Source organism: Ochotona curzoniae, unplaced genomic scaffold, assembly GCF_017591425.1.
Source record: "Ochotona curzoniae isolate NIBS_2020 unplaced genomic scaffold, NIBS_Ocur_1.0 contig_3520, whole genome shotgun sequence".
In the NCBI taxonomy this organism is placed as follows: domain Eukaryota; kingdom Metazoa; phylum Chordata; class Mammalia; order Lagomorpha; family Ochotonidae; genus Ochotona; species Ochotona curzoniae.
Window position 1 is genome coordinate 22,213,510 of NW_024465894.1, and position 22,524 is coordinate 22,236,033.

General features: G+C 41.5%; 1 protein-coding gene across 2 annotated transcripts in view; it reads right to left on the reverse strand.

The window, feature by feature from the left end:
- The window catches only part of PCSK2 (proprotein convertase subtilisin/kexin type 2), a 213,378-nt gene that overhangs the window by 71,324 nt on the left and 119,530 nt on the right, over nt 1-22,524 (reverse strand). For both annotated transcript variants that reach the window (XM_040981190.1, XM_040981188.1), the window contains one exon: nt 20,491-20,528. In XM_040981190.1, the coding sequence (XP_040837124.1) occupies nt 20,491-20,528 (38 nt within the window). The remainder of the gene's footprint in view (nt 1-20,490; nt 20,529-22,524) is intronic.

Sequence of the window (22,524 nt, forward strand, 5' to 3'; positions counted from 1 at the left end):
TCCCTACTTTGGACTGAACACTGTTGATAATTGTCACTAAATATATTTCTGTCCAAAATCTTTGTAATATTGAACTTTTTGTAACATTTGAAAAATCTGAGCATCCAATTAATTCCCAGATCATCATGGCAGGGTTTCTGGTTAAGTGTCATAAATGCTATTCACAGCTCTTCCTGGGTTGGTACAGTTCCTGTGGATGGTAGAGCAAGACTTCCATTCTGCATTTCCCATGGACAAGAGCCCTTCAGGACCCTAATGCTGATCTTACCAGGTGCCTCACGAGGCCTGTGCTATTTTGTTGGGTAGGAAGGTGGGCATTAGTCTATGTGTGTGAACAGGCTGATGGGAAAAGACAGGATATTCCTGTGGGAAGGAATAAAGCAGGCTTAGAAGCATGCCTTGGGAGAAGCCCAATGTTTGCACCTTAGGTTCCCACATCCTTGTAATTTTGTAGGGGTCCCACCCTTACAATAAGAGATATCCTAGGAGACTTCCTGACCCAGTGCCAAGGGGATAACGCTGGGTAATACAGTTAACTTGGAGTTAATTGGGAAGATTTTTCACCAAGTTCATATCCAGGGAACCTCTGTTCTGCAGTATCTCAGTAGATGAGGGAGGAGGAAGGGGAAACCGGAGATCCCATGGCCTTACAAATTGCAGTCTGATGCAGACTGGGCCTTTGCAGTTTCTTTTGATGATTTGACCATCTGCCCTATTGGATATACTAGTGCATTAAACTTTGCTTGCTTGCTTACTACTGCTCTCTCCCTCATGTCTGAAATTTCCTTGTTAAGGGATGACAAGGGCCTATTCCAGCCATCTCTGATAATTTGATAAAGCTTTTGTCTGCTCTTGTTAGAAACACCTGTTTTGTACGTTTCTTCTTATTTTGAATGTTCCTGTGACTGGCATGCCCTTCCTTCCTTCCTTCCTTCCTTCCTTCCTTCCTTCCTTCCTTCCTTCCCTCCCTTCCTCCCTCCGTCCCTCCTTCCCTCCCTCCTTCCCTCCCTCCCTCCATTCTTCCCTCCTTTTTCTTTTTTCTCTCCCTCTCTCTTTCTTCTGGAAAGTGACATTTATTGATTCTCCTAAGTTCAGAGTACTTAACTACATTTCTCTTTCAAACCACAATAGCTCTTCTGCAAATAATCTTTCTCCTTTAAAGTCTCCTTTATGTTTCCATTCTTGCTTACTCTGTATCTCCATGGTAGACAGATCTTGGAAAAATGCCAAATCTGGATATATTCTCTGCCCTCCACTTTCATCTTAAGAAGATGACGTCCTAGACTGAAATTACAAATTATAATGGCTCACACAGACCACACACACAACTGGCTTTTTCTAAGTCTCCAGGACCATTTCGTACCATCTTCTCTCCAAGTTGTTGCATTTTTCCCTCCCCCGATACACCAGCCTCCCTTGGATCATTCCTGGCTCATGGCCTTTGTACTGGCTACTGCTTCTGCTATCAGATACCTAGCCAGCTCCTTCTAATCCTCATAAGCCTTTAGGATCTCATCACCAATGTTATCTTCCTTCACCTAGCAGCCCAAATCAAATTCCCCTTGTCAAACTTCTTTATAGCATATATTATTCTTCCATCATAACAGAGCACCATAGTTGCAAATAAGTCATGATTTCTGTAGCTATTTCCACGAAGTCTGTTTTACACTGTAGATGCCACAATTCCTGAGGGTTGAGAGTCTTCTGTGTTATTCGTTGACTGATCCCTGCCTCCAGACTGGTCCCTATGAGTCTCAACTGTCGGTACTGGTGACTTGGCATACAGTGTGCCCCTCAGAGATCAAAGCTGACTCATGAAGCCAACAGAGCATTGCACAATGGTGATATGTGACTTCCAAGGTTAGAACGTAAGAGACCTTCTGAATTAAGTACTATTCAAATGTAAAAAATGAAATTCTGGATCGAACCTGGAGGGCATTATGCTGAATAAAATAAGGCGTATTCAGAAAGATATATGCCACCTATTCTCCTTAATAACTGGGAGCTAAAATTATAAAGAAAACACTGTGTCTTCCATCTTTCTCGTTTTCTGAGATTGCTTGCTCTGAGGAAGTCAGCTGTAAGGTTGGGAGGACACTCAAGGTGTTCATGAAGAGACACACATGGGGCCTCCTACCAGCAACTCCCTCCATGTAAACCATCTTGGAAGTGGATAAAAAAATCCAATGAGCCTCCTGCTGACTTCCATCCTGGCTAAGGTCTTGGCTGCAGTCTCAAGAGACTGAACTACCCGGCCCAGGTGACCCTGAGTTCCTGACCCATAAAATCCACACAAAGTTAAGAAATATTGCTTGTTTTATGCTGCAAGGTTTTACAAGAATCTATAATGTAGGCAATAGGTAACTAATTTTCTGCAGTTCTTGGCATATAATAGCAATCAATACTTAACCACTGAAGGGATAAAGCTGAATTAAGCCCAGGTCCTCTGACATGAGATGTGGGAGACTGAACCAATAGGCTGAAACTTGCCTCAAATTTTAATGTGACCTTGTAAGCTTTTGAGCATTTGTGTGCTTATTTAGTTTTGAACAGTATGAGATTATTGCATAAAATTTGTGAAGAAATGAAATTCAAGGATTTTATTTTGGTACAAAAAAATTTGAAATGGATGCCTTGTAAGGTATCTTTAAAATGTTCATTAAAATTGTTTTATGAAAAACTGTGTATGGATTTCAATTCTTTTGTTACCAAAATAAATTTGTGTTTTAACTCCATTTTTTTCATGAACATGTTGAAGAATCCTAGTATGTAGTCACTGAAATATGAATTTGTATTTTTCCTCAGTGCTAAAGAATAGTGGAGTCCTAAGATGCATTATTTCCACTTTCTCCTCACATTTTTGTTATTAATCTTGTATTAACCTTGCCAAATGTTGTCAATATTGTTGTTCTAGTCATTGTGTATAAGACATAATGGTACACACACAGATTAAGATTTTTCTCTTCCACAGACCAGTACAAGAGTATATGCTTGCAATGTGTCAATATTAATTACTTGTAATTTAGTGTTCAATATTATTTTCTGGATTAATCTAAACACAATGATATGAGTCTGATTTGGGATGATAAGATTCATTTGCATTTAAATTGATTTTTAAGCATTCCTTGTAAAGAACTGATAACATCTATGATTGTAATTATACACATTATTTCTAGAGCAGGTTTGCTCTCCTTTCAAGGAACTGTAAATGTGGCACATTTAGTTTGGCATTAATAATGATGACAGAGAAGGGCAGAGGAAAATGGCAGCTGAAGAGGACACTCCAATGACCACCTGCTCACAGAGACACCTGCTGAAACAGTTATCTGTGTACTAGATTACCTTCACAAGAACTATGAAAGCTGAGCCAGTGCTTGAACATGGTGTATCTGGACCTGCTCAGGTGCTAATTGGAGATTTGTGGCTCTAGTTGACCAATCTTATATCCCAGTGACTTGCAAGATTGTTATTAGGCAGTAAGTCCATCTCCATAGTAGATGGACAAAAGCAGGATAGGCTTTAGTCTTGTCTCCAGGCTGTACTGGTATCAATGAGTTTTGAGCTCTGAGAATGATCTAGAGTTGTGGTGGTATTGTTGGCCCAGAGCTAGGTAACTGGGTCTGTGCCAAAGGAAAAGGCTTATAGATGAAATATTTCTTTGTAGGAACTTATCCAGTTCATTCTGACCACACCAACTATGAATTTGGGACAGATCAGCAGCAGATCTGTGGCAAACCTTGACTTAAGGTGTAAGCTAGTACTGAAACAGAAGAGAGTCCACAAGTGCAGAGAAACTAAACAGAATGCTTAGGACTTCTAGAAGGATGGCAACAGACGAAGCCAGATTATTATAATGCATCTTTCAGTGCATAGACAATATCATATACCAACAAATACCAAGAACTTCCAGAGAAAGTCTTACTTAATGAAAAATAAGATGATGAAAACCAACTACCTAGAAACTGAAGTTTTCAAATACCCAGATAAAGTTTTCAAAATAATTATACTAAGGAAGCAAACTGAAATTTAAGGAAACGCTTCTGAAAGAGAGAACAAAGCAGAAGGTATTATACTACTTTGCTTTTAATACATTACAAAGATGCAGTAATTGCAAAGCAGTATTATGTTGGCATGAAAACAGATGCATAGTCCAGTGGAACAGAATTAGAGATTCCAGAAGTAAACCCACCCGCCCATAGCCAACTGATCTTTGACAGAGCTGCTAAGAGAATGCAGCGTTTCCAATAAACAGTTCTGGAGTAATTGGCTATCTACGTGCAGAAAAATGAAGCTAGACCTCTGTCTCTCCCCATGTACAAAAATAAATCCAAATGGAGTAAAGACCTAAATATAACTCTTGAAACTTTAAAATCATATGAATAAAACATATGGGCAATACGTTAAGTTGCTGAAATAGGTAACGATTTTTTTTTTGAATCAAGCCCCAAAGCACAGAAAACAAAAGCAAAGTCAGACAAATGGAATTTCATCAAATTAAAGAGATTTTGCAAAACAAAAGAAAGAATCAATGAAACTTGCAAGGTTTATATCTGACAAGGGAATAGGAATAAGAACATTAAGGAATGCAAACTCAATATTAAAAAAACCCCACAAATAACCCCATTCAAAATGGGCAGCTGTTTAAATAGAAAATTCTTAAGAGGAGACATATAAATGACCAACATATATGTGAAAAAATGCTCAATATCATCAATCATCAGGCAAATACAAGTGAAAGCTACAATGAGATACTACTTCCCTCTAGTTAGATGGAGTATTATCAAAAAGACAAAAGAGAACAAATGTTGCCAAAGATGTAGAGAAAGGGGAACCCTTGCCTAGTGTTAGTGGGAATGTAAATCAGTTCAGCTTTTGGAAAAGAGTGTGGAGCTTCCTCACAAAGTAATCACAGAACTACTGTATGATTCAGCAATCATACATGTGTCTTCCTGTTTATTGCAGCACAATTCAAAATAGCTAAGACACAGAAGCTAAGAGTCTGGGAGAATAGTCAAGGCAAATGTGGTCTATACACACAATGGAATACTACCCAACCACGCAAAAGGATGAAATCTTGTCATGCCCAATAGCATGAACGGAACAAAAGGTCAACTGTGTTAAGTGAAATGAGCTACACATAGAAAGGCAAATATCATATTACTTCACTCCTATGTGGAAGCCTCATAGAAGCTCAAGTGTAACAGTTGTTACCAGAGGCTTGTGAGGGAAGAGAGGAGGAAGGATGGGAAAGGTTGGTTAATGGGTACTAAGTTATAGCTCCATCAGAGTAAGAAATTTTGGGTTTCTGTTGCACAGTAGGCTTACTATAGGTAATGTAATGTACTGTGTATTTCTTCATTAAAAAAACCTACAAGATAGGATTTTGTAAAGTTTTTTTTTTGCCATTAATGAAAGTTAAATATCGAGGAAATAGGTATGTTTGCCCTGATAGGACATTAAAAAAGTATATATGTTTCAATACATCAAATGGTACCAGTATGTATGGTTTTATGTCTGTTAAAATGAAAAATAAAAAAGATGGCATTAAAATTTCACATTTCTTTAAAGAGTCCCGTAAATCAAATCAAATTCCTGTGTTTTGAGAATTCTCTTGTTCTAAGAATAGTGGATAAGCAAAGCTTTTTTTTTTTTTTTACTAAAAGCAGGCATGCACAACCTTTTTTTTTGTATTTCTTTTTAGTTTTCAATGTTTTTTTTTAAGAATTATTTTATTTTATGTATTAGGCCCAGTACAATGGCTCAATGGCTGAGTCCTTACCTTGCAAGGATCACATATGGATATGGTTCTGGTCCCAGCTGTTCCACTTCCTATCCAGCTCCCTGGCTTGTGGTGTGGGAAAGCAGTAGAGGACTGTCCAAAGCCTTGGGACCCTGCACCCACGTGTGAGACCTGGAGGAAGCTCCTGGCTCCTGGCTTCAGATGGGCTCAGCTCTGGCCATTTGGGGAGTGAATTAGCAGACAGAAGACCTTCTTTTTTTCTCCTCTCTGTAAATCTGATCAGCCATTCTACTAAAAATAAAGAAGTCTTTTTAAAAAAGGGTTTACTTATTTAAAAGAGAGAGAAAATGAAAGAGAGATACTGTCTTCTGGTTCATTTCTCAAATGGCCACAAGAGCCAGAGCTGGCCTAAGCCAGGGGCCAACAGCTTTGTCTGGGTCTCCCACTGTGGAGGGCAGGGGTTCAAGTACTTGGTCCATCATCCTCTGTTTTCCCAGACACATTAGCAGGGAGATGGATTGCAAGTGGGGTAGCTGATACTTGAACTAGTGCTCAGATAAGGGATGCTGGCATCAGTAGTGGTGACTTAAGCTACTGTGCCACAACACAGGCCCTCCAGAAGCATTTTTGATCCTTAAGCTAGCATTAAACATTTGAGTTTTTTTCCAGCTTGAAAATGCATCTTTGCAGAATCAGTGTCTGTTGTCAAATGAATGAGTTAAAGCATTGAGAAAAATCATTCCTGCTGCTTTGTTTAGTTTTTATGGTTTTTCTTAAAGGGAGAATGATTTCTACAATGAGCAAAACACAAAGAGGAGCATCACAAGACAGAGACAGGGCTCAGGCTCAGTGGTGGCTTGGGAGTAGGCTAGGGATTAAGGGGAGCACAGTTGGAAGAAAGGAAAGGGTGGTGACAGAGCATGAGAGAAACAAACCATAAAACCAGGCCACCACAGTTCCAGCCATTGTGCTGTGCTGAGAGTCAAGATGGGGAACAGAGCAGCTAAGATCTCTGTCCTCCTGGGGCTGGCATTCTGAGAGGGAGGCACACAGAAATGCTGTATCAGGGTGAGCAGAAGAACAGATTAGTTTAGGAACTAGCAGGGGACTACTGTAGCTGTGGGAAAAGCCAGTGTGGGAGCTATTTAGGTCTTGCAGTGGAGTCCATCACAAGCAGGACAAAGATGGTAAAGGTGATCCAAGTCAGCACATTGCAAGTGTGAAACACAAAGCTAGGCACACAGTACATCCTCAACACATGTTGGGTATTAATACTCCTGTTATTTAGAAGGAGTCAATGGAGAAAAAAGGGTCCCAATCAGGGGACAAAGATGCTAGAACCATAGACAGTGGGAGACAAAATACAGTACTCGTATCCTGCTCACAAACAGTCAGCTCTCCATATGAGTGCTAGAAACAAATAAAAAATTTCCTGCAAAATTGTTACACAGTATAAGATAATAGTGACAGCTTGTGAGTGATGAACCTAATTGTTTTATGAACCTTGGCCATGGTATTATTCCCAGAAGATCCTCACACATTCTTTGCAAGGTGCCTTGTAAGAACCCCAACAAAATATCGAAAGACTCAGGATTGTGTGGTCATCACAGAGGTGTCCACACAGAGACTGGCTTCCTCCCACAGAGTCTTCTGGAACATTCTCTACAAGTTAGTGGCTATATGGGTGTCTGTTTGTGATCTTGGAGCCAGGGAAGGAGGATAGTTTAGCATCTGCAGAAGAGTAGCATCAGTGCCTTTAGCACTCTGGGGCACCTAATTTGTACTTTTGACAGATAAACAAATGTCATGAGTGTTCGTATCAGCAATAAAAATATTCATTACAACTCCTTTGATTCCTAGGACAATCATGGTCACGTTGGGGAGGACAGTCATCCCATTGCACAGTTGAGCAAACAGAGGACACAACAGGTCAAATCACGCATATTTTTCTTTGCACTGACTCAGGGTTGTCCTTGAGCCAGTGCTCCATAAAGAGCTTAGATGTACACTAAACCCTGTATTTAAAAATTGGCAGTGTCCACATTATAAAACATATAATATAACTTCATTCCATAGCTTAATGAAAATACCTCCCACATACTGTAATACATCTTATGCTTCCTCTGAGCAAAAGACTTATTGTGGAGAGATTCTGTGAGTGCCGCACCGAAAACGTAGGACTTGTGTAAAATGCTTGCGATGTTAAGGAACATTGCTGAGAGCCAAGCCCTGGCTTTCTGTATTTGACTTCCAGTTTTAATTATTGGTTAGTAACCAAGGATTTTGTGTGTGTGAAAAATAATTTCCTGTAGGTTGGGAGGCAGCAGGGTTACCACGGTGGGGAAGAAGCTAATCTCATTTCTACGTCAGAAATTCTCTCTGCCTTGGTCTCGGTAGGATGGAAAATTTTGCTTTGTCCCAAGCTCCAGACTGCTCAAATGTAAAAGGTCAGGATTCTTAGAGACGATAGCTGTGGACACAGGATTTATTAAGGCTGGGCGCCTGGCAGGAACCTATCATGGAAACAGGGAGGCAGGAAGGGAATGGGAGGAAGCTATGTGTGAGTGAAACTTCAGCCGAAGACTGGAAGGAGTGGTATTTGCATGCTCCTACAGCTGACGCTGGAGGTTGGATTTCCTAAGATAAGGTTTTAGTACTTCACAGTCATAAGTTAGTGGCTGCTGTGAGTGGATGAAAGTTTCGCTTGTACTATGTCTTCATGTGTGTGGGACAAAACAAGTTGCGGGCCCTAGAACAATCCTCCTAAAGGTAAAAAAAAAATACAATAAAATAATGAAGCAGTGGGAGGTGAAAATGGAGCCCAGCAGGGCCTGCAGGCGTTACGAAACTAGTATCAAGGGGTCAAAGCAGGCATCACCTGCTCCCGGAGGTTACCTGTAATGGCTGACTACAGGGGTTGTAGGTGTGGATTGGGAGGACTCCACCAGGAGGGAGTCCTCAGAGGGATTAAAAGGTTTCAAGCTCCCACAGGTGGCTCTCAGCCCCTTAAAGCAAATGCTGTGGTAGGAATTGGTACAGTGTGGTGACACCTGCAGCCACTAGGGGATGCTGGAGACCTGAGACCCAGGACTAGCTTGGCTGTCATGGGCTGTGAGACCTCTCACAGCTCATCTTCTTCCTGGGTCTCATTCCTCCTCTGTGCAATGAAGGATTGGACCAGTGTTTCTAAGAACTGTTGAGCAGATGGAGGCTAGACTTGAGCATGGCTAAGCCCACCAGTGCTAGGGCAGCAATTCTTAGGGCATTTCAGCCGTTCAACTAGCAGAAATTGAAAAAGGAGATTAACAGGCAGCCAAAAGCCCTCAAACTGACACTTAAATCAACCTGATGTGGAGGCAGCTTCAGCTTTGAGAAAACATGGGCTGGAGTAATGGGAGATTTGTCTATTGATCAAGGGCTCTAATCCCCCAGGGATGGACTCAGACCACTGGGGTTCATCTCAAAGTGCACATATCTTTTTGCACTGTGACTTGTGAGGGGCTTTCATTTCCTGTGCTTCTGTGGGGATCAGTTTAGGTCTCAGATCTGGTTTATCTATGTCCTCACTGAACCTGCAGTCCTGGTGTGGTGGCTGGCAGTGTCCTGTCTTGTCTTCTATTGCTATGAGATTTGAAAGTTGAGCTCTGGGCCCGGTGTGGTAGCCTAGCAGCTAATGTTCTCGCCTTGTATGTACCAGGATCTGGTTATAATCCCAGGGGCCCTGCTTCCCATCCAGCTTCCTGCTTGTGGCCTGGGAAAGCAGTCGAGGATGGCCAAAATTATCTTTTGATTCCATTTTTTTTAATGAAATTTTGGAAGTATCATTGTAAATATTTTATCATAGCAAGGAGAAAATGAATATTTCAATGCTTCTATGGTTCATGTGCCTATGTCTAACCCAAGTATATTCCTAAAGTCAGTTTCTTTATACAAGTAATGGGTTAAAATTTTAATATTCAGCAGTATCTGGGGCCTGGCTTATAATTGGATTAAAAGGCAAAACAAAAGAAGATTATTCATGATGTTTTGATATATACTGTTAGAGCAGGGAAGGGAAAATGAAACTATGAAAGTTTAAAACCCAACCCACTAGGTTCCCTTTTTAATTTCGCTTTCAAATGCTTTTCATAAATTCTTTATGTGTCCTGGATGCAAGAGGAGGTTATGAGTAGGAACTCTGGTCTGACCATTTCAGACTCAGGATGTGACTACAAAATTCTAGTCATGCTATCTTTGACAAAATTCTTTAATGACAGTGAGTGTTTAGTGAGGATGTCTAACGTACCAGGAGCAATTCCAAGAGCTTTGCACGCTGCTTAATCAAATGATCACAATCACCAATAAGGTCAGTACTACCAATCTCTTTTGCAAAAGAGGAGATTGATGTACAGAGATTAACTTGCTCTGGGTCACAAGTAAGTGGTTGAGAGTGATATTGACAGATTCAGAGAGGTTGACTCTAGAGCACTTAACTCCTACACTAGATTTTTCCTCTCATTCATGTATTCATTCATTCACTCATCCACCTGTTTGTCCATCTATAGCCATTCACTTATCCATCCATTCATCCATCCACTATCCACTTATCTATCTATCCATTCATCCGTTGATCCACCTGCATTTGTTCATTAATCTATTCAATAATTTATAACTCTTAATGATCTTCTGGGGACATCAGGCCTCCAATTGATTCTCTCATAAGTTAAAACATTGGAGGACAGACACCACCCTGGTTTTTAAGTGGCTTAAATTTAGTCAAAGTGACAAGACTTCATTGAAGGCCTTTAGGAAATGTGTGTGTGTGTGTGTGTGTGTGTGTGTGTTGAGGGGGTGTGCCACTTTTGTTCTAGCTTCTCAGCGGAAGCAAACTTCCAGTTGAAGATCCAGTCACCATTGGCCCAGTATCATATTTACCAGTTTTCCAAGTGAAGTCCTGTGCTGTTATGGATCCAAGGAAACAAGTTCATTTCCCACATGGTAAACTGCTCCTCCTCCTTTAAATGCATTTAGGTGTCTCCTTCTCTCTTAGGGCTGACTTACTTGTGAAGACAGTGATGTTTTATTTCTGAGATAGCACTGAGCATGTTGTCATGTGAACATGCTTGCATGTGGACCCTCCAAGGGCAGGACTGACTTTTCACATTTTGTAAATCAGTTCTGTAGTACAGCGTCTTGCATACTGCAGGAACTCAATACAGGCGTTGCTGATGTTGCCAGTGTTCAGTGAACAAAAACCAGTCAATTGAGCAATTTGAAAAAAAATCTATTGGCTGATTCCTTCCTTTGCTTTTTGGTATGTCTGTGTCTAAACACATAGTTTTATTTTGTTCAGCTAGATTTTATTTTGCCCACTTATTTTTTCCAAAGTATGTCCCGAAAAATGGGCAGTTTCCTCTAGTATACTGGCTGAGTCAGATGACAGTCATTTGAGTGGCAGTCTAGCAAAATGATTTAAAAAAGCTGGCCTCCTGACGAGAAAGCGTTCACAATGGTTTGAATAGAATTCATGAGAACAAGGGGGTGAAGTGGGGAGAGAATTATCCTCTCCTTTTGTAAGAGACAAAGGTTATTTAATCTTTGATTTCATATGCAATGTTAATGTGCTTATTTAAATATTAAAAGGTCTAAAAGCCAGGAGCTACATGTGTGATCAATACTTCATAGCTTCTGAATCATTCAGGGCTGGAGATTTTGCCTGTCTCCAGTGGTCACCCTTTCACTGTGGCAGCCTCATGCCGCCTGGAGCCCTGGCGTGCACACCACGCTGGCCTCAAGGCACTTGCTTCAGGCTCAGCATTGGTTCCCCTGCCTAGCTCTCCAAGGACCCCTTCTTTAGAGACCGTCACCTGTCAGGAGCCATCGAAAGAATGGAAAAGTGCAGGCATCGGGGTGGGCTTTTTTTCGTTTTTCTAAGCACTTGGTGTTGGTGAAATAACAACAGTGGAGCATAAACAGTAATCCCAAATTGGAACTGAACCAGAGAGCGTCAATTGAGCTCTCTCATCTGGGGACCTAATTACATTTCCCTGGCTTGAGTGGGCTGCACTCTTACAGAAGAGACACAGCCCTTGTTATCTGCAAGTGGTTGATAAACCTTGAAAACAACATTGTCTCCAAACCTTCAGCCATGGAGTCTCAGGTTCCATGGCCCTCAGTTCCCCTCGTCAGGGATGTGACAGTGACATTCATCTACAAGGTGACTGAAAGCTGTGTGCTGGAGTTTCCCATCCTTATCCAAGGAGGGTCACTGTATGATTTGATTTTCCTGTTTCATTTGCAGTAGCACTGGTGAGAGAATATTCAATGCAATTTAATAAATGTTTATTAAACAACTGCTTTATACTGTACTGAATGTTAAGGGGGACAGAAAATACTTTCAGGGCATACACTTTCCTACAAAGTGCCTGTAATTTTACTGTGATGCAGATATGCTTTGTTAGTAACTAGCCCTGTTCCATCAACTCGTGAATGAAGGAGGGAGGCACCAAAATAAATGAGTAGGATAAATCACCAAAATCTTGGGGTGCTTTTAAAGAAATAGAGATTATAAGGGCTATTCCTAAAGGTTTTGATGGGGTTGGGTTAGAAACCTATTCTGTTTAGACTGGCGTGAGTTTTAAATAGTATAGGGGTACCAGGTGGGATAGGAGTCAAACCTGGGTAACCTGAACAGCTATAATGTCAGGGAATTTCAGACATATTATTGGTAAATGAAGTTAAAAACTAAATTCATTTTTTTGCAGATCAGTTTTAAAATTTGTGACCTAGTAGTGAGGATGCTCATGTCCTACCTGGAATACTTAAGTTTGATCTACAACTGTGGTGTCTGATTCAAGCTTCCTGCTAATGTGCACCCTGGGAGGCAGCAGGTAGTGGCTGGGGCAGCTAGGATCCCTGCCACCCATGTGGGAGAGCTGGAACGAGTTCCTGGCTCCTGGTCTCACTCTATCCTAGTCTTCTCAATTGCAGGCATTTGGGACATGTGGATAGAAGCTCTCTTTCTGCCAAGCTCTCTGTCCTGCCTCTATATCTCTCTGTTTCCCAAATAAGCAAAAACTAAAAAAATTTGACTCTCACTCATCATTTTTCCCACAATATGCATTTCTCATGAAGATTTTGCAGACCCTCCTTATGTTAAGATGTATTTATGTATTTATGTAGCTTGTGATTCTGCAGTGCTTCTGGGAGCCAGCTGATTTCAGCTAGGTTTGGTTGTTTCTGAGGGTGGATATTTGGCTGGAATTGGTCAGGTTCAACCAGGCAGCTCTGCTTGTTGCTGCAGTTCCGTAAACTGACTTGGCTGACTCAGGTGTTTCAGGCTGTGGCAGCAGGGGTCGCCCTTTTCCAAGTGTCTGTCCTACTGGCTCCAGTGGGCTAGCCTAAGCCTGCTATTCTATTGCTGATGCCAGAGGTTTAGTACCACTCAGGGATATCCACAAGGCATCTTGTCCAGGCTCCACACTGGCACACTGGCACCCTTGTATTACTGCATGCTATGTTTTTTTTCTATATATATGAGGGACCTTAAAAATTTATGAAAATTGTGAACGTGGATTTCAATTTTTTTGTACCAAAAATAAACATACCTTTTAATTTCATATTTTTGAAATCTTTTTAAAGTACCATGTACCTGCTTATGATAAAGTTTGATTGATAAATTGGGCCTAGTAAGAGATTAACAACAATAACTTTTAATAAAAATAGAACAGTTATAACAATTTACTATACTGAAAGTTGCATGAATGTGGTCTGTCTCACAACATATCTTACTGTATTGCACTGGTCCTTCTTGTGATGATTTGAGATGATGTGATATCAAATGGAGTGAGATGAAATGAGATGAATAATCTAGCACAGGCTTCTAAATAAAGGGTACTCAGGCACTGTAATGTCATAATTGTTCAGATCACCGAGAGAGCTATCCAGAGACAAATGAGTGGGCACCATATACAGCAGTGCTGGACAGAGATAATTCCTGTGTCTGGCAGGATGGTTCTGGAGAGTTCAAGATTTCATTATGCAACTCGGAATGAGTACATATTTACAAACTTAAGGCTGTTCATTTCTGGAAATCTGTTTAATGGTTTTGAATTGCAGTGCACTGTGTGTAACGAAATCAGAGGAAGGAAAACTATAAGTAAGAAGGGGCTACTCTATATTATGGCTTTAAAGAAGTCACGAGACCCTGTTGATGAAGGCTTGGGGAAACCTCCTGGATGAGCCAGAAGCTATAAGTTAAGGAAAGAATGGGCATGGTTGAGTTAGTGCAATCTTCCATGTTGATGCACTCAAGAATCCGAGGAAAAATTCTAGAAATCTAGGCAGGTAGTCAGTGTGGGATCCTGGAGGTGCCAAGAGGATGCCTTTTGGTTCCTAGGGCAAGAAGCAGCCCTTTCTCCTTCGAGCCTCCCACTGTGGTCACTGTAATTTTCTTGGCCTGGAAGCAACCTTACTTGGAGAAGTTGCTACCTTACAATCCCACCTTGGAGCCCTGTCTTCAAACTTGTTGTTACCATCCTTTTAGCTCAAAGACCTGTGACAGAGAAGACCTGCTTCCTGCAGGCCTGCTTTGTCACTGCACCCCTGGCCAGGAGCAGTGGGTCCTCTATCTTCCTTTAGTTTCTTTTGGTTTGGATGCTGTTTTTCAACCCTTTGAGATTTATTTTAATAAATTCTACTTTCAAGCCTGAATGTTGTTCATCTTAGAATCATATGCAGAGCTTGGTTGAGATATCCTTTTTATCTCTTTTGATGATGGTGAGCTCCCTGGAAATACACTGAACCCTCACACTGGTTTGCTGAGACACATCCCTGCTTCTTCTCCATCAGTGCAACCTGATTTTTTGTAGAGTTGTCATTCTCAATTCCTTAGAGAAGGAAATTAATGTTCATTGAACATTTATTATGTGCCAGGTCCAATATACATGATTTCAGTGATATCCCATAACAAATCTGACATGACATTCATTTTGCTCATTCCATAATTAAGCAAAGTAAAGATTTAGTAGTCTTGTCTAATACTGCAGAATCATGAGGTAAGGAGCCAGTATTTACATTCGGGTTTGACTCATTTTCCACTCTCATCACCCTGTCAGAATCCTACTGTTACTTGCTGGATGATTTCCAACTCTCTGTAAATGTGGCATTTGAAGATCCTCTTTGGCTGCCAAACACCATTCTGCTTCCTTCTAGGGCAGGTTGGAAAAGGACACGATTCTAGAAATTACTCTGCTGCCTCCCCATTTCACTCCTGCTCCTGGGAGGCAGCCTCTGCCAATGACTGGCAGTGGTGGAAGAGGCTGTCTCTGTGCTGCTTCCTCGTATTCTGCAAGCTCCAGATGCCCTCAGTGAAAATGCACCCCATAATAAGCATTGGCCTGTTGTCCTCCCTTTCTGGTTTCACTTCACTTCTCCCTGCCTGGTGCTTATGGGAATCTCCTCATGAATGAATGTCTTGCTTTCCAGGCCTGGGAAAAAACCCTGCCACTCAGCGTGAACACTCTCAAAGGGCTCTCACAAATCTGTGGGCTTTATCAAAACAGCCTTGGAAGCAAAGGAAGCAACGTTTTGCCTCCTCTTTGCTCCAGCTCCCTTTGCCATGGGCCATGTGTTCTTAAAGAAGTTTCCTTTTGCTCAGTTTGAACATTATTATTATTATTATTTTGGTCTGAACACTATTTAACCTCCAAATTGATGCTGATGTTTAAACCCCAAAGTCATGAGTCAGTAGTACTAAGAGGGTAAACATTTAGTTCTACTATGCAACTATGGTGTCTAGGAAGTGGGCTTGTTCCTTAGGTCACTGGATGTATGCCTTCAGAAGGTAAATCTGGGGAGATGGTTGTTATAATAAAAACCCAAGTCTGGGCCTAGCCGCTCTCCACTTCCTGACTTACCACATGATCCTTCTGTACATACTGTCATTGCTGTGCACCACTCCCCAGCAGAGGCTGAACAAATGTGGCTGCCCAGCACGATGGACTTGTGAAAGGTCATGAAAGACACCCACTGTAAGACTGGAGCAGAGATTGGTGGGGAGAGGAGGGAAGTTGTGGGAGGGGGAAGGGAGACACCAGTGTAAACTGTGTCATAAAACAAAAGAAAAAAAATGTGGCTACCCAATTTCAACTTGAACCTCCACAACTGTGAGTTAAAGACACTATGCTCTTTTTAAAGTTAGTTGCCTCAGGTGTTTAATTGTAGTAATTAAAAATTGAGAGCCCCATAGGCTTGGAACATTACCATGATCATAAGCATACAATTATCACTGGACTGGGAGCCACATAGTGAAGAGCAGGACGACTTCCTTGCAAATCTGCCCTTCACCTCAGAGGCAGGGGTCACACACCTGCATTCTCACTGACCTGAAGGATGCTTCATGGAATGCTTGCTTTTTATGTATCTCTCTTCCTCTGCAGCTTGCACATGCCAGGTTAAGACACAGACGTTGTGCTTCCTGGGTGGGATAAACTATCCTGACCATGATGTGAGGGGCACTCTTTGGACTTGCTCTACAGCAGGATCTTGGACAGTACTCTCTCTGTGTTATTACTAATGGGGAAGAAAAGGACAAATTTTAATTAGTTGGGATAGGGAGCATTTCCCAGTGGGACTGGGTCCCTCATATTTTTCAAATAAAGGAATAAAATAAGTGGCTATTATCATTTGTGCCTAACACTCAACAGTCAGTGTAGGATTTGCTGAATGAAATTAGCACTAATTACTTACATTTACATATCGATTTTTAGTTTTCAAAGTATTACAATTTCAAGTTTAGTGGAAAGAACACTGGACTACCCACACATTCACCTTCTTTTCTTGACACATGGAATGACCTGTTTTGGGGAAAATTTTGCCTGGTTTTATTATTAAGAAAAAAAATTTTGAAAACCTTCAGGGACAGTTTCACTTCTCACCAAACATAAATCAGGAAGGGCTTTAAAAAATTTCCATGGTATCATCTCTGTTGCAGACATTGCTATGTATGTGTTTGATCTGACATCCGTTCCCCTGTATTGATGTGAGGGCTCCATCCTAGTTTCCCTCAGGGATGCCAGAAGCCCAAGCATTTGGGCCTTCCCAGGCACATTAGCAAGATACTGGATTAGAAGTAGAGTAGCTAGGACTTCAAATGGGATACTGGCATCATAAATAATGGCTTAACCCACTCTTCCCACAATGCCAACTCTGAGTGATTAGGTCTCTTCTACCCTCATGGAAACCTGGATTGAGTTCCTGGTTCCAAAAGGCCACTGTGTTCATTAGGGGAGTGAACCAGCAGGTGGTAACTCTGTCACTCTCCAATAAATAAAGACAAATAAAATAAAAAGTTTTTGGAAAAAATAGAATAAAACATAAACTTAGGCCGCAAAACTGGAATATATGCATATTAGGATTCTTTAACACATTCATGAAAAATAATGCATTATGAACATTATGAAAAAATTACAAATGAATGTGAACAATTTTTATCCCCCAAAAAACTTGTATTCTAACTTTATTTTTTTCCCAGGAATATTCTTACGTTCCCTTGTATCTCTTTGTCAAGCAAGAGCTTTCTCCTGAGCTGCAGGGAGATGGAAAATGTGTGATACTCACATCCTCTGGGCTGATCCTCAACCAACGACCAGTGGAGTTGGTGTACAAATATCCTAGCTTTCCCGGTGCTCCCTGCCATTTGGGATAACTTGGAACAATCATGTACAGTTAGGGGTTATGTTCCCACTGCCAGCTGTGATTTGTTAACACAAGGTTTGTTGTCTTCTCTGCCTCATCTGCTTCCTGGAACGACTTGCCATATAGATTACTAACATTCAAATCCTTCTTTCAGGGTCTGCTTCTGGGGAAACCCAAAGACTCCCCCAAAGCATCTTTCTCTAGAAGGGCACTGGACTAGTGCATAACATTCAAGCCATGAAGGCCCTTAACAAGGTTTGAAATCGCCTGCTAGTCCTTTGCTCCAACAGTTTTCCAGCCTAGTATTGTCCACTGCCTTCAGTGCTCTCCTGAGCAGGTCTGCTCCACTTGCCATCCTCACTCAGCTAGTGACAGTGTAAACATTTTAATTAAAAATAAAGAAGATAAGTGTGGATAATAGATTCACCCTTAATTCTGCATGGTATGAGAGAAAAAAGCCAGTCACTCTAGGCTTTCTACTATGAAATTAAAGAATGAGACATTAGGATGTTCATTTTCCTCCCTTATATACATTCTTTCTAAGATTCCTAGTGTTTGGGAAATGCTGATAATGCATATCTGGATGGAAACGATCAAGATTCATGTTTTTGTGTAGAACTCACATTTTTTCACTCGATTGTTAGGTATTTTCTAGGTTAAGCCTGGGGTAGCCTTTGACATGTTTCCAACAACATTCCTGCCAAGTTGCAATTGACTCTAGCTTTGAACATTGGCAGAGAGGGAGAACTCACCACTCCATTTATTTACTAACCTTATTCATTTCATACTTCTTCCTTTGACTGAATTCAAATTTCCCATCAGGGTTCTACCCAGTGGTAGGGATTTTCTTGTGAGAAATTCTTGATCCTCATACTCCAAGGGGAATTTGAGTTATTTGAAAACATAAGGTCTAACTGAAGTTTTCTCCCATCTAGAACAAACATTCTAGTTATTTCTGCTTAAGCAGGTTGTGTCCCTCTGCCAACTGTGTCAGGCTTTCACAGTCTCTTTTGGAGTGAGACACTCATTGGAAGCAACATACTTGTCCAACACTTGGGGATCAGAATGTTTAAATGATTTATAGCCATCGAAAATGCAATGTAGCTCTTAAAATCATGTTTTGAAAAATATATAATAATATGAAAAGGACACTACATATCAAGTAGGCAGGGATATGTTAAATATGCAAGAGTAGTCCAATATATACATAGAAAGGAATGCCCCAAACATTAAAGATAGTAGCAATATTATGACTGGTTTTGAATCTGTTTTAATTTTCTACAGGAAACATGTATTTATTTCTTTAATTTGGAAAAGTGTTTTTCAAAAAGAAATGAAGAACATGGCACTAATTGTATTCTGATGTTGGAGAGCCAAGAAGAGCCAATATCTCTTAATTTGGATGTTTCACTCTCAATTTCATCATACCTAGGGGAATTTTTTTTTCACCTTGTGTTAATTAGTCTCTCTCTCTCTCTTTTTTAAATCTGTTCACTGACATTGGAAGCAGCCTGACAAAAAACTCCAGGACCGGTGCAGAGGTCAGTCTCATCTGTGGCCTTGGTGGGGCTGGTCTGTGTGTGCAGGAAAGAGGCAGCGTAACATCAGCTTTCCAAAACGCTGAGCAGACAGCCCTCCAACACTTGAAATTCCTCCAAGTGTTAAGGTTGAGCAATTCCATTTTGGGAAAATGGGGAAAACCCTGTGAGAATGCTCCACAGGCTGATTTGTCCCAGAGGTGCAGCGGACCTCTGTGCATCTTGGGAAGGCACTTTGGGGCATCAGAGCCCTGAATGTTTTCCAACATCTGCTTCAGAGACAGAGCTCCACTTATGGGGGATGATGGAAACAGAGCAGACACTGGAAGAGCCAGCCAGGGCCAGGAGCGCCGAGCTGACTCTGCTCTTAAAAACCGATAGGTAGTTTTTCACTGTTTGTTCTACAGAAGTGGTTTATTGTCACTGAGGGTCTAGCTTCAGCTAATCATCTGTCCTTTCTTCCTGTACTGTGCCAATGATTCATTTAATTTTCAGTATTAAAAAATGCTCAGCTCAATTTGTACCCCTTGGGGTTTGTAAGATCTACGTAGTAAACCGTTTTTCTCACTGTTGGTAGACTTGATTGCTCATGTCCAGACCACTAAGCTCTAGCTTGCAAACCATCCTTTCAACCCTGTGCCCCTAATTATGAGTGTGTGTGACTACTAAGATAACACTTTTATAGACTGAGGTCTGGAGTTAATAGGAGTATAATTTTAAGCGAATATACCAGGGCTTGAGTACTGTGCTTGTTAGAGTTAGAATAAAGGGATCAATGATGTTTAAAAGCCTGTGGTTTTTATCAGGAACACAGCATGTGACGGTTCAGCAGCACGTGCTGTGATTCTTGACTAAAACTTCCTGCTGTCCAGGGCCACTAACTGGGATTCTCAGTGTTGTGGGGGAAAAAGTATGGAGTGGTCATAAGCAATGTTCTCACTCTCATGAAGCTTTGCCTGTAACATTTTTGCTGAAGTTTTTGTCTTTTTGCCTTCAGTTTTGTTAAGTGAGAACCCAAATGGCTCATTTCCTCCCCTAAGGATTGTTAGCGAGAGTTGCTTTAAGCCTTGCCAAGTCCCTTTCTTTTTTGTACCTTCCTCTACCTGTACCTTGGTAAGAGTACCTTGGTACTCTTATTTCCTAGACTTCAAGTTTTTATCTCTTCTTTTATCATACAGCCATTTAACAAGCCTGCTGCTAGGTCCCGGGCCTTGTTCATTTGATTTATTACTTCAACTGTGACTCTTAACCATTTGGGTTGTTCTAGTATTTGTATGTGTTTGTATATGTATGTTTGTGAATGTGTGGGTTCCTGCATGCATTGCTTGTGTTTCTGAATGAATCATCTCAATTACTGTGTAAATGTGTGTGCATATGTGCCTGAATGTGTTCTCGTGCATGCTGTGTGCATGTGTTCCTGTTGATGTGTCTGCATGCTTGCTCCTGTGCATTGTGCATGTGACTGTGTTCCCAGCAACCAGGGGCACCAAAACGCTTAACACACACTTCTCTCCACCAATGTCAGTTTGTACTTACATAGTTGGAGGCAAGGTCCGGGTGAAGGTAGTCAATCCCTGTGAAGAGACAACAAGACAAGAGCAAGGTTAGTCCTCCAGAAAGCTGTTCAAGAGGGTAGTGTCGCCGCAGGCAGGCCGGCCTGAGCTCTGCTCCCTAAGCCACCAGCTTAGGTTTCTCTTCCTGTGACAAGGTGGGCTGCTCTGCCCTAGTTTCTGTCCAGCTGCCCCCATTCTTCAGGGCAGCAAAGCTAATAGCACCTGGACCCTGGGATCACACTTCTGCCATGGATTTCAGCACTAAGGGGCTTAGTGACAGCAAGATGGATAGCTCCTCAAATAAGTGATCTAAGAGATTTGTAGAAATTCTGACATTTTAAAAGCATCAACTGGCATTTCCTCTGAAATGTAACTGGCCTTGGGGAGAAAAAGCAATTATTATTTCACAAGGCATGGGGTATCAATGGATTAGGAGAGCATAGTCAGGCATGGAAATAAAGAGGGGAATGCGGCTCAGGTGGAAAAGCTATTAGTCAGAGGGCAAATGGCTTCCCGCGTGGTGTTCCCAGTTGGGAGCTGATGTTTGCCTCTTTGAAAAGTGGCTTTCTAGGAAGCCTGAGGCCTGGGAGCTCTCGGGAGGAGCCCTGTGTTTCTCTTTTTGGGGGCTGTTTGGTTGCCAAGGAGTTGGTCCAGTGATTGAACCATGGTCTGTAAGCACTGCTGAACGCCCCCTCAGGCCCTAGGAGTTCACTAACCAACAAGGGATGCCAGGGCAAAGTCCTCATTTGGGTCTGTGAAAACACTTAGGAGGGATCTTCAAAAAGTCATGGCAAATGCAAATTATGAAAACACTATGCATGGATTTAAAAATTCTGGCACCCAAACAGACTTATTTTTTAATTCTACTTCCAATGAAGTTTTTAAAGTGCTCTTTAAATGTTGCAGGGCTTACACCTAAGCATCTGGCTCTGGGAGAAACAGGGCATACGGAAGGTTAAGTGTAGACTTTTGGTATCAACTATCACAATTGGAGTCCCAGCTAGCCAGTGATTGGCTGTGAGACTTCAAGTGGGTTGCTTGCCCTCTCTGTTTGTTTAGCAGGGCAAGAATTAACGAAGTGGGAGCAGTGGAGCTGGTGCACTTGGCAACTACATTGGGATGCCATACTTTAAAGCCAGGAGAATCATGAACTGACTCATAGCTGGCATCTGCACTGTGTGCTGCATAAAGTCGTGCCACTGTGATAGCCTTTTCCTGCAGAAAGGGACTTAGATGAGCGCACTTATAAGTTTGTGGAAAAACATAAAAAAAGCCTTTGAGACCCATGCAATGGTTTTTCATAGTACTAATTTTCTTGAAATTTTGCATATGAGTTCAAATTTGTTTGTAGCAAAACAAAGTTATTTTAAAATGTAATTAAAAGCAGATGTATCTTATTGATTGAAAAGCACAGTTACACATAGAGAAAGAGAGAGTGCAAGAGAGAGGTCTTGTGATCTGCTGATTCACTCCCCAAATAGCCACAATGGCTGGGCCAGGCTAGAGCAAAGCCAGGAGCCAGAACCAGGAGCCAAGAACTACTTCTGGTTCTCCCATGTAGATGCCAGGGCCCAGGAGCTTGGGTCATCCTCTGTTGCTTTCATAGGCACATTAACATGGAGCTGGATTGGAAGTAGAGTAGTCAGGACTTGAATCAGCACCAATATGGGATGCTGGTGCTTTAGGCAAGGGCTTTACTAGTAATGTCATATTGCTGAACCCTTAATTTCATCTTCTGTAACTTTTAAAATTACTCTTATATATGGATGAGTATTTCTTTTTACTTATTTGGGAGAGAACAGGAAGGAGGAAGGGGCAGGGAAGGAGAAAGAAAAGAGAGAGAACTCTTATCTCCTGATTCACTTCTCAAAACTTGCAGTGGCTAGGGTTGGGGTCAAGTGCTGAAGCTGGAAGCTGGAAACTCAGTCCAAGCCTACCATATGTATGGCAAGAGTTCAGTTACTTGAGCCATCACCTATTGCCTCCAGGAATATATATTGGCGTGAAGCTGGAGTTG